This window comes from Aythya marila (genome assembly GCF_965140915.1).
Source record: "Aythya marila genome assembly, chromosome: 19".
NCBI lineage: Eukaryota > Metazoa > Chordata > Aves > Anseriformes > Anatidae > Aythya > Aythya marila.
Window position 1 is genome coordinate 1,927,431 of NC_139060.1, and position 12,787 is coordinate 1,940,217.

The 12,787-nt window shown below is 50.6% G+C and overlaps 1 protein-coding gene across 1 annotated transcript in view; it reads left to right on the forward strand.

The window, feature by feature from the left end:
• Positions 1-9,541, forward strand: part of PNPLA7 (patatin like domain 7, lysophospholipase) — a 127,252-nt gene extending 117,711 nt beyond the window's left edge. Inside the window, exons 34-36 of the mRNA XM_082775679.1 lie at positions 1,552-1,636; positions 7,525-7,628; positions 8,688-9,541. Of these exons, the coding sequence (XP_082631805.1) occupies positions 1,552-1,636; positions 7,525-7,628; positions 8,688-8,768 (270 nt within the window). The 3' untranslated portion in view covers positions 8,769-9,541. The remainder of the gene's footprint in view (positions 1-1,551; positions 1,637-7,524; positions 7,629-8,687) is intronic.
• The last annotated feature ends 3,246 nt before the right edge of the window (positions 9,542-12,787 follow it).

Consider the following 12,787-nt stretch of genomic DNA (forward strand, 5'->3'; position numbering starts at 1 on the left):
CTGTGTCTGCTTTGTGGCCAGAGTTCGCGCATATCCCTTGCTTAGTCATGTGGCACAAAATGAAGATGTAGCTGCTCTCTTTTTTCCCCCTCCTGTCCTGGGAAATGGCCGCCTGCAGATGCTTCACTGGGACCATTCAGGTTGTGTGTTCACGATGAAGCAGGACTGACTCACTCTTCTGGCTGGTTCCTTAATGGTCAGACCTTATTCTGAGTTTCTCTACTTCTTTATATTTTAAAATGTGTGTCCTAAGCTACAGCTGTTTCATTTCATACAGGTATTTTTTTAATTCCCTTTGGGTCTTTTCTGTCCCCTGCTCCCCAGCAGCTGTTTGTCCTGAATCCTTACCCTGCTTAGGCTGTGCTAAATTACATCAAAAGTTAGTTATGGATTAAAGGTCAACTGAGAGCAATCTGCTGCAGCTGTAATGGGCTTCTGCTGTGACCCCTGCAGGGGCTGTGTGATTCACAGTATCAGTGCTCCTGCCAGAAGAGCAAAGAATTGCTCGCAAAACCACCGTATGAGGAACCTGCCCTGCCTGGAGGTGTGTGGGCAGGTCTGTCCCAGCAATTCCTGACAGCCCAGTGCCAAAAACATGCCCCCTGCCAGCTCTTCCCCTTCGCTCTCCTCTGGGGCAGGTTGCTACTGTACTAATTAAAGCGACTGGTTTGAAAATAGGCGCAAGGTGTTTGAGTTGCCGTCCAGTGACCCTGTGTCTGGCCCTGGGGAGGGAGGGAGGCCCACACACCTCACTCGTGGTCAAGGACACAGGAAGGCCAAACCAAATCTTAAATGCCAAAGTTGGTTTTTTTTAAGAAGAAAAACTAAAGCAGGCAACTCTTCAAATCCCAGAATGCTCAACCTGCTGCTTAGGTGAGACAGAATAAAAATAGGAAGGGTTTGAAAAGAGGAATTACAGTGGGAAATACTTCTCCTTGCTGGCAGACCTCTTGCCTTGGGTTCCTGCTCGCTGCAGCACCTCCAGCCCCTGACTTGCTGAGAGGGCTGGGGTCCCCTGGCAGGTCCTGGTCACCCCTGGCTGCTGCCCACTTGTCCACACAGCCTCCCAGGGCCTCTGCTGGCTCACGTACGGCACCACGGCCCCTTCTTCCTCCCACCAGGCTCCTGAGGGAAGGAGAAATCTCCCTGAGGGCTGCACCTGGCCCAGCTGGTCCCTTTTATAGAGTCACACAGCACAGTGATAGAGAGCAAGCAAGCAAAAGGAATGCTGTCTGTCACAAAGTCCAGACTCGACAGTTCTTGTCTTTGTCGCCTTTTCTATAGTTTCCTAAATTTTTAATAAGGTCTCATATTGCATGGATGGAGAAGGGCCCATTAGAGATTGCCCGGTGTCTGCTTGCTCTTGGGAATCCCATCTTTGCAGCCAGGCCATGCATCAGGGTCACTGTTCTGTGAATTACTCACCGATGAGTAACGAGGGTGAAAGCTGTGTCTGGAGCTTTCTCTGTTCAGTATAATTTTTACACAGTCTTGAATTTTATATTTTGTGTATATTTGGTAACATACCTAAACCTTACTCCTGTGTTTCAGAACGTGACCTGTGCCACCACCTCTTTTACGGACCTGGCAGAAATCGTGTCCAGGATCGAGCCAGTGAAAGCCCCCGTGGCAGACGGTGAGTCGAGGGACCCGGCCAGCACTGCGATGCAGCAGGAAGGGCAGTGCAACAGGGTTGGCAGCTTCACTGCTTCGTTGCTTTCTTTTAACAGCCCGTGCTGCGAGCTGTGATGTGGTTGAGGGCTGGCTGCTGCTGGCTCTGGTGTCAGTCGTGGGCTGCCTCCCCTCTGCTTGGGTGAGGGTGGGACTCGGGTGCTCTTGCCGTGGTGAAACATCGCTGCCAAGCATTACTGGCATGGTCTGGTGTGCTTTCCTGGTGGGAGCAATCCTGTTTCCAGTCAGCCTAATTCTGAGTGCAATCGCACGCGTGTGTCAGCGCTCACAAAGCCGAGCGCTCGTTCCTCCTCGTGCTGTCCGTGGCCCTGTGCTGGCTTCAGTCTTTGGTCCTTGTCCTTTTGAAATGGGAGGAGGGTGATTTAAAGGTTTGACTGAAGGATCTTTTTGTGCTACTTTGAATCAAATCTGGAATGACTCACTGGCTTGATAGCTTTATGTACACTGCTATTACAGGGAGCACTAATGAACTAATGTGGAACAGGAACGGCTCCTGCACTTCTACATGGCGGCACTTGAGAGCTTTGTGCCTCAGACATGTCCTACGGAGCAGCTCCCTGTAAATATCACAGCCGAAGACTCACTTAACAGGATCAAACAGAGCTTTGGAGGCCTGAAATCTCCAAGCGTTTTACCAGTGCTGGAGCTTTTTATAAACAGTCTCTCCCCCTCCTCCCGATTCTTGTTCTTGCAGAGGAAAATCTAAAGTTAGCAGTCCTTCCATCTGTGACTGTTTGTAGAGATGTCCCTGTGGTAATTTGAAATGCTAATTGCAATCATATGCCTTATGAAGAAAATATTAATCAAATGTCTGAAACAGCCATTGTGAATAAGATTGAAGAATTCATGTAACATGGTTATTTAAGGCATCGGCGCCGAGTCCTGCTGAGACTCAACCCATGTGGTGTGACAGGTCTTCCTCCGGTAGGGTTTCTGATTATTCATCCTGTTAGGAAGATATTTTTTTTTTTGCTAGGTGAAGCCATTAAACATGAATAAGTAATTTTCAAGTAGATATGGCAAATATTGGCCTAAGGAAGGGCATATCCATGGGGTATTTGGGATGCAAGGGACAGGTGCCCCATGGTCCCAGAAGACACTGAAATGTTTGTTGCAGGCTCCAGAGGAGGGGGAGGATGGCAGGAGAGAGCTGTGCATACGGACAGCAGGTCTTGGAGGAGTCTTGTGTTCATGTTGTGGGTGACTTCACGTGGTACCTCCAGGATCTGTGCCTGGTTTTGATGGGCAGTGGCCGTAAAGGCGTTCCCTGAACGTGGCATTGTCCCCGTGCTTCTTGCTGAAGAGGTGACCGGAGCTCGGCAGGAGGGCGACTGCTGCCCTGGCAGTGGCCCAGCGGCTGTCGGGTGGCTCCTCACGTGTGCTGGTGAGCCTCGGGATTTGTCTGCTGGTGAAGATGGTCCAACTGCTTTTGTCCTGTGCAAGTAATAAGAGAGGGTGCTTCCTTGTAGCATGTATATGACCTGGCACTGTCAAAAAAGGCAAAACTTTCTTTTTCTCTCTGGAAATTCCTCCCTGAGTGAGATCTTGGACCTCAGGGACCGTAGAAGGGCTCTGCTTGTCCTGATTGTGTACTGCAGGTCTTAGGCTAGATGAAGAAATTCTGTCGATAATTTTGTTCTAAAAAAAGAAATGAAGAAAAAACTTCCCTGCCTTTTCTCCTAAAGAAGAGATGGCTTTAGATCTGGAGGCTCTGCCGGCCTGTGCCAGTCCAAGGCCTTTCACCCTTTGTACTGACATGTCCCCCCTTCTCCTGGGCTTTGTAGTCAATCAGAATGTAACTGACAAACTGAGGAAAATGATTAAAATAGTTTAAAAGGTGGGGGGAGAGGGATGGAGGGACTGTCCATCAGGAAGAGGTGAGGAGAAGGAAGTCATGGAAGCTCTGTGCTGGACCCAGGGTACCTGTGCCCTCTGAGTGAGCATGTGGGAAAACATATGTAGGAGAACAGAAGCCTGTTTTCACAGTTGAGATGCCGCGGTACTTGTGGCTGTGTTTCAGTTCTGCATCACAACACTTCTCCAAATCACTTACTCGATTGGGATTTTTGTCTTTGTTCAGCTGTAATTGCGTTCTGCACAGCTGCGGCCTCGGCCAGCACAGTGCGGATGCCGTCCTCCGAGGGAGGCTCAGCCGCAGCTCTGGCCACGTCCCCAGCCAGGAGGGATTGCTGAGGACTGAAGTCACGCACACTTGGGGTGATTTGCACAGCAGGTTCCACTTGCCGTTTTCTGAAGCAGTAATCACAAAATCATTTAGGTTGGAAAAAACCTTGAAGATCAAGTCCAACCCTTAACCTAGCACCGCCATGTCTGCCACCAAGCCGTGTCTCCAGGCACCACGTCCACACGTCTTTTGAAGATCTCCAGGGATGGTGACACAACCACTTCCCCATGGGCAGCCTGTGCTGATGCTGCACAACCCTTTCAATGAAGAACTTCTTCCTAATACCCAACCTAAACCTCCCCTGGCACAATCTGAGGCCATAATGCTTCAGGCCGCCCTCGTGGCCCTATTCCATGGTGTGAGGTCAGGTAGCACACTCACTGCGTGCGATGGCTGAAAGATACCAAGTGGTGTAACAGAGCAGTTTAACAACAGTCACTTGGAAAAAGTGCTTGGGACAAAGGAATGTTAATCTTGGTTTGAAACACCTGGTTTTGCAACACAGCTGAAGCAGGAGACATCCCAAAACCTCTCAAGGGAGACAGTTATTGGGCACTAGGTTACCCTCTGTGTATTTACTGCTTAAAAAGTCCTATCGAAAAGTCCTCACACAGATCAGATTGTGAGGAGCTACCAGATTCCTTGAGTTACATCAAAGCCCATGTGTGTTGCTGAAACAGAAACCCTCCAGACATACAGCACTGATTTTCTTCAAATGTGGTGCGTTGCCTGCAGAAATCAGGCTAGTAAGACATGCCAAAAGCTACAGAATCACAGAGCAATTCACTGGCATGAGAAGTGGTTGTGTGACCTTCCAGCTGTGAGCACGCTGCCTCCACTACCAGTAGGCTGGGGGACCTCTCCAGGGTGTCATCTCTTCGCTGGCTCTTTAAGGTCAGGATTGTCACCTTCTGGTGGTGGCAGCAGCTAGCGTGCTACTAAGTGCTTTAAATATAAGAAATGTCACCAGCTGTTGGCTGTTGTGACAGCCTTGCCCATGTATCTCTTTGTGTTTGGTTAGGTTAGCTCATCTCTGAGCTGAAGTGTTTGGCTGATGGTGTGCTGAATGGGGCAGTCAGGCCTTCATCCTGCCTGATGCTCCTGGGGGGCTTGGCAGTGTAAAAGGGCAAGGCTGCTCGGGGCTGGAGCTGCCTTGAGCCCCAGATTCAGTCTCAAGGGGGGCAAAGGAAGGCGATGCTCAGGGAGTGTGGGTAAGAGCACCACCCGCTGTCCTTGGGTACCTGGAGTTACTGTGAGAGGGATGTGAGAAGGGACAACCCTCTCCTGGTTCTTAGTATCAGTGTAAAGACCTGTTAAATACTGAACAGTGCTGATAAAATCAAGGGATTTGGGTTTAATTGCAGTCAGTTTTATTGGAGCTGTAAACTACAAACGGTTGTTTGTGCTATCTCTTGCTGTTCAGGTGAGTGTCTGGTTTCTCCAGTGTGTTTTTATCAAAGATTGTCAGCGATGCTTTTAGTATAAGCTAATGATGATTCTCTGAACCAAAGGAAAAAAATTGACCAAATGTCTTGAATCCTAATGTTCTAGCAGTTGGGTGTAGTTATCGTGTTAGAAGAAAATGCTGTGGAACAGACTGTGCTGTTGTCTTCAGCATGGAGCAGATGCTATTGACTGTTCCCAAAAGAAATACTTAATCAAGAAGCCAGTTTAAACAGAAACCACTTTTTTCACTACTGAGCTGAAAAACAGGTATTTCTTCAGCAACTGAAAGTGCATGTGAATTAACTCATGAAAATGTCAGAAAACAGTCTAAGTGAAAAAAAAAAAAAAGTCTGCCATTTTTAAGGCATTTAATTGCATTCTGGAATTGCCAGAACCTGTGCAAATGACAGGTGGCCCTCTGCAGCTCGCTTCGCTTTGCTGTGCGCACACACCGGCTTCGTGCTTGCTTAGGAGGGGGCTCAGCAGCGGCTGCGCTGCGTGGTGCGTCGGGACCCACGATAGGCACCCACCCTGGTGCTGTTTGTCGCTGTCAGGTATGGAATCGATGTGGGAGAGTCGATCCTGTCAGTGAGTGGCTCGTGGTGTCTGCTGGAGACGCTGTGGAAGATGCGGTGACTGCGCTGATGTGTCGGGGCTTTGGTGCTCAGGCGCTCGGTGTCGTGTCCCGCTGCTGGTGGTGTCCTGCCCGACAGCGGGGGTGAGGGCTGGAAGCTTTGCTGCAGCATGGACCTGCTCAGGCAACTGCAGCAGAATACAGGGAGGTGGATGTGCTGGGAGGGGGAAAGCAGGCAGCAACAGTCAATGAGGACATGTTGAAAGTGGCAAAGTTCAAAAGTTTATTCCAAGTGAACAGGAATTTGTTTTACAACTGATATCCTAGTGAGGCTGACAGGAGGGCAAGGAGAGATGAAGACAGAAATCTGAAGATTCAGCCAGCTGGACTGAGGGACATAGGTGGCAGGGGCGCTGGTAGCATCACTGAGCACCTGGCTTTGCCAGGGGTGTCTGCAGGAGGTACGGTTGTGTTTAATTTATCGCTGACTCTAGCAGTTCTTGGCGTGCCGATGTCCGGCCTTTCAGAGATCAGAAATGTGATTATCGTGTACTTGGTAAAATTGTGACTGAGGGATCGAATCTGCTGCCACCTTTCACCTCACGTCTGAGATCTCTGTGCATCTCCGTGATGCATCATGGCTAAAAGCCTTTTGCTGGGTTTCTCCTTTAACCTGACCTTATCCTACTGGCTGCGTACAGCTCTTCAACCACGGCAACTGGGCTGGGGAAAGGATGAGAGGACCCCACACGTTCAGTCTGCTAGAAACTGCTTGATGTCCCCTACCATGCACTGCAGGCGGCTCGCCCCCCCCCTCTGCCTCCCTTGCATTTAGCAGTGGTGATGCCATTGTCGAGGTGGTGTTTGGAAGAAAGGTGATGGCTTTTGTTTTTTAACTCAAGCACAGAAGCTGCTGTTCAGGACTGAAGTAGAAGCAATGCTGCTCAGAGTTAGATGAAGGCACAGGTCAGGTTTTTGAGCTTCCCTTGATTATGTTAATCCGCGAGATTGCCAGAGAAAGCAAGCGATTGTTCCCGTGGGGAGGAGGGGAATGTAAATGTCACGGTTCCCTGTGGACCAGAGGTCGTCAGACACATAATTATCACTCTGCGGTGGCGAGCGTTTGGCACCAGAAGAGCTTGTCGTATGTCTGCAAGTCTGTGTTTCCAGCAGACACAGCCACAGCCGTGTCCAGGAGTTAGGATGTGTATCTCCTAGCCATGTCCTCTGAAGATATTTCACAGGCCTGGGCTGGGCTGACCAGCAAGAGGCGGCGACTCTGTGAGCAGCATCTCCCAGGGAGCGGGAGCATCTCCCCCTGGCAGCACCCCCTAGACTCACGAGGGCAGTTTGGCTCTCGCTGCTTTTGCTGCAGGCTCTTTAGATCATGGAGGGCCGCAGGACACAGCTCACACACAGGACACGGTTTGAAGCTTGTTCTGTGATCTGGCTGGAGATGTGATGGATGCTTGGGCAGTCCCAGCTCACTGAGCTGCTCAGGGCTGGCCAGCCGTCACCCTGCGCTGTGCCGGTGCTCAGCAGACACGGCTGTCATTCCTCTTCCAGCTTTCTCTGCCATTTCTCCGAATGCCTATTTACCAGTGTTTTTTCTCTCTTCTGTCTTTAGATGAATCAGACTACCAGACTGAGTATGAAGAAGAAGTTCTGGACAGCCAGAAGGACGATTATGTGAATTTCATAAGCAGCCAGGTTGATGAAGACTCTGACTCGGTACGTGCTGCCCTGGCAATAGGCTGTGCGGTGGGTACGAGGTCGAGGTGTCAGGAAGGATTGCTCAGAGAAGCACGGAGGGGAGTGCTGAGGAAGACTGTGCAGCAGCTTTTCTGTGCGGTTCAGGCACTAAAGGACACGTGCTGTTCAGGTGGGCAGTCTGCAGCGGTGCCATGTGGGGCAAACGTGGCCATATTGTGTGAAGAGCTCAGGGCTTTGTGGGTTTGGTCTCAAGGTGGGTCAGGGCTGGGACGCATCAGGCACGAGGAGGATGAGGGAGCTGCTTCCTTCAGCTTGGAGGAGAAGAGGCCGAGAGGGGACCTGCCTGCTGTCTTCAGCTGTCTGGAACTGTGTGCTTATAGAGAAGATGGCGTCAGAGATGCACTACACAAAGACAGGAGGAGGTGGCAGGTGCAGCTTGCAGGAAGGGAAATCCTGACTGCATGCAAGGAAAGGTGTCACGAAAAGCACAGCTGGGTGTTGCAGTGGGGTGTGCAGAGATGGTGGAAACTCCAGCCTTGTCAATACCCAAAAAACAAATAGGAAAGGCCCTGAATGACCTGATCTGGCATTAGTTAACCCTGAGTAGAGCAGGAAATTGTATTATATTTCCCAAAAGTCCCTTACAACCAAAGTTATTTGACTGTGTGGGAGCTCAGGTCCACCCTGAGGAAAACTGCACTGTGAGGCCAGGCAGTTGATGTTGCCTACAGCCTGAAGGGTTGTACTCCTGCCCTTCTTACTCCAGCTAGAGTAGCCAGCAGGTTTAAAAGCTGAAGCTGCCTGTCGTGTTGGAGATGAACTGTTTTTTCAGTGGGAACATGTGAGTAGTTTTGGGAAGGCTCCTAGCCTGGGCAGCTGCCAGTGTGAGGATGTAAATGGCTTTGGTGTTCTGAGTGGGGAGCTGGAGCGATGGTGTACAGATTTTTGTTTGCTGGGGTGATCTCTAATGGGTAATGCCTGATGGACAAAAGAAGAGATGAGGGGAAGAGGACAGATTTTATCCAGCTCAGGGAGGACACTGAAGAATGAGCTTGTGTTTTTTTTTCTCTTCTTCAGGATGAAGATATGCAGATAAGAAAGCGCAAGAATCTCCCAGACCTGGACTGCCAGGCAAGAAGCACGGGAGAGCTGGGCTAGCGCTCAGAAGACTGACAGCTACATCCCGTCCATACTGCCACTTTTATTTATATGTATTTAAAAAAAGAAAGCAACTTCTAGTTGACATTAAGTAAGCTTTCGTCCTTCTCCAGGCAGGGTATGAGGCATTCAGCTGCCAGCACTAAGCACAAATATCTGCATCGTGCCCAAGTCCTGGTGCCACTTGGACCTCTGTGAGGGGTGGCTGCCTTGTGCCGTGCTCCTTTGTACGGGTGCCAGAACGAGCGGCTGTTTGTTAATCACTCTGAGACTGACAAAGTAGAAACGTGGTGGGAACGTGCAGTCAAACACTGCCTTGATTTTTGCTGCGGTATGTTCTAGTTACTGTTTTTACAGTGAAAGCCCAAAGAATAACTGGATGTCATCCAGCAATGTACTGAAGTCTGTTGCTGAGAAGGCTCCGTGCAGCAGCATTAGAGAGAGGAAGGGATTTTGTGGATCGCAGCATCATTGCTTTCTTTTCATATGAATCAGGTAACTGTGTAATCAACTCCTCGGTGACTTTTGATCAGGTACTTGTGAGCAGAGCTTTGACAGGAGCCAGTCTGAATGTATTTAACTTGAAATCTGAAGCCAAGAAATCAATTGACATGAACACTAGCTATCTAGCCTGTATCCTTAAGCCATCAGCAGAACATTTACTGACAAATCATAGTGCTGACATTTGCCAGTGAACTCTGGAGCCACTACTTGGCTGTATTTGCCCTGAAAAAATAAAGGTATTCTACTGGATTGAAATATCTGCGTGGTTGTTGCCAAGGTTCTCTTTGTGGGACCCAATGCTGGTAAATTTATGCTGTTTATTGACAACTGGTTTTAAGCACAGAAAACTGCTTGAACTTGAAGAAAGTGTAGCCACAGTTTCTTCCGTGGGATGTTCTCTCAACTTGTGAGTGGATGCAGAAGTCCCACGGAATGTAGCAACAACCTAAAGAACCCAACTTGCCTCTGCTCATGTCTGACTTGCAAAGAAATGTGTGGTTTTTTGTTTGTTTGGTTTGGTTTGGTTTGGTTTTGGTTTTTAATTCCTAACTCCAGTGAGACTCACTCTTTATATTAAGTATTGGGAAGAAATCTCCAGTGCTCTCCCCACACCCTCCCCCCGAGGCCTGCAGCAATCTGTGTGAGTTGGGCCATGTTCAGATGTCCCTTGGTGCTTGCTCTTCTTGTCCCGCATCTGTCGTTGCTGATAGCTTCACTTGGCTGGATAAATTAAGCTAATTCTTGCTTTATGTGAACTCTTTGGCTCAGTGCTAGCTCTAGGTGCTGTTGCCTTGAGGGGATTTGTCATCCAACCAGAGCACTACAGACAGTCCTGAAAGCTGCCTCCTGTGCTGAGCTGTCCTGGCCCTCTGACGTGCATCAGCCTGGGGCCAGAAAAGTTTGGTGGCTCCACCAAGGACAGCCGTGATTTTAAGTGCTGTGAGTGTGACCTGTGCTCTGTGCTTCAGCTTCTTCCCATGTGCTGCCTCCTGTTCTCCTCCATCACAGCCGTGAACGTGCAGCGTTTGCCCAGGGAAGCTGTTCCTCTAACACAAGATGGTATTTTTGAGTGTCGGATCCCCAGGTCAGCATTTTGGGCAGAGGGACGTGTCTCCTCTGTTGAAGCCACCCAAAGCCAGCCTGGCTCCACCCCCAGACCCTCTCAGAAGTGGGAGTTAGAGAGACCTTCCCTGCAAGGATCGTCCGGGTCTGTCATGCACATTTTGGTTAATGCAATTTTACAGAAAATGTTGCAGTTGACAGAGCTTCTTTCCTGCTATTGAAAGAAATTAATTATTGCAAATAAAACTCTAAAATGGCTTTTGAAGTAGAGGTAATGCTGCCGGCAGCCAGGTTGCCTGTTGAGCTGGAGATACTTAATTTTGGTTGAGATGAGTGGGGTGTATCACAGGGAAGGCTCGTAAGCTGGTGGCAAGCCTTGGGCAGAATGGGAGTGAGTGCACATGAGAGCACTTGGAGCTTTTTTAGAAGATGGTGTGTGCTTTGTAACCACAGAGCTGCTCGGAGCGGTGGAAGAGGAGCACATCTCGCTCAGCAGCAGTAGCAGCACAACTGAGTTTTGTTTTTCTTTTGAGGGGATGCAAAACAGATGCAAGTCCCTCCAACATCGGTATTTATGGGTGGTTACAGCAGAGGAACCTCTCCCTAGGGAACAGTGACCAGGGCTGGAGTACAGACTAATCCTTGAGGTGCCCTTGAGGGTTAGTACCCTCTGGGGCAGGATGTTGTTTTCCAGGCACGTGCCTGCTCTGTCAGCCTGAGCGCATCGCTTCTTGCATTGCTCTGTGCTGTACCAGGAGAGCTGCTTCCCTCTGTTCGAACAAGCAATTAATTTCCAAGTTTTGAATTCTAACTCCAAACTCCCTGGCAGCTGGTCCTGCTCCTGGAGGTTGGGTGAGAGCTGACGGGCTCACGTTTGCATGGGCTGGAGGAGTTGTGGAAAACAGAAAAGCACCAGGTTTCCTGGGTATGCTGATTAGAGCCACTGGATTCGCTTTGTGACCTGTTCCATGGGGAGGTGGCACTTAGTTCAGATGTACGAAGACAGAAGAAAAACCTTTGATGCGAGACTGAAAGTCTGTTCTAAATAATTTATCACAGCTTTCTTTCCTTGCTGCATTTTCTATAGCTGAGTCCTGGACACTAAAACAATCTTTCCTTCTGTGCAGAGGAATGTAAAGCAATTATTGTACAATTTTAAAAGCAGAATTCTTTTTTCCACTTGCTCTCCTGCTGGCTGTGGTCTGCCCAGCTCCTGGGCTGGGCAGTGCAGGGTTCTGGCAGTGTTTCAGCCTCGTGTCTCTGTTGTCCCATCCCATTCTTATACCCACAAATCTTTTTTTCCTGCAGAAGAGGGTCACACCCAGGGCCATCCTAATGCTCCTCTACTTGCACATGCGTTTCCACAAGGGTTCAGCTGGCCGTCTTAACCAGCCCCTGCCCCCTCCAACCCCCAGCCTTGTCCTAAGGAGTTAGTGCTGGTCAGCCCTTAATACACCAGGCTCTACGCCTACAGTCCCGCTGCTGTTTTGCTGGAAATGCAGCAGGAGAGGGGGGGTGGCTTAGAGGAACCCAAGGTTTCACCTTGGGTGCTGAGGACACAGAGCTTGTTCCCTCAGCCCAGCACCAAGCGTGGAGGGGCAGGATCAGAGCAAGGTCCTGAGGAGTTGGGGCTGCAGCTGCTGGGTGAACTCTGGGGGTGGTGCGAGAAGTTCCCCTGAAAGCCTTTGGCTTGGACACTGGTGGTTGCTGATTGCTGGGGTTTAGGCCCTTGAGTGAACTTCCAGAAACACCTCCCAGTGACAGATGAGCAGTGGGTTGAGCACCAGTCCTGCTTGGTGGCCCAGGCTGAGCCCTTGCAAGCTGCCAGGGTGACACACGGGTGAGGACCGTTCACGGCTGCAGCCGGTGCTGCTGCTGTGCTCTGCCACTGCCCCGGCTGCTGCGCTAAGGGGACAGATGTGTCCCGGCTCGGTCACTTGTGAACCAGGTGCACACTGGAGACAGAAAGCCATGGAGGAGGGGAGGTGTTTTGGGGATGTGCGTTCGCAGGGCTCCGACTCCAGACATGGTCCCTGCAGGGGAAGGGCCGGGGGCCCCTGAGCCTGGTGAGGGGACCCTGCAGCCGGGTGACCCCGAGCTGGGCGGTGGCGCTCCCGTCCCCTTGGGGCTGACCGACTGCACGGCCTGCTGCCAGCACAGAGCTGGTCCAGTTGCTCTGTTTCACTGTTTGACCATCGGAGAAAGCTCCAGCAGAGTTCAGTGAAGAGGAGCGAGCCACTGCTGCCCCGTGGCAGCTGGAAGCACCGTTTCAGATTTGCTGGGAGGCATCGTCCAGGCAGGAGCAGAGCTCTGGGCTCGTGCTGTGCCGCGCTGGCTCGTGCGTGGCTGTTTGTGCGGCTCCCTGGCTGCGAGCTGGAGCCACCACAGTAAGCCTGGGACGAGCTGGTCGTGCTTTGCTCTGTGGACTGGGGGTGGATGGGGGCTGCAGCAGC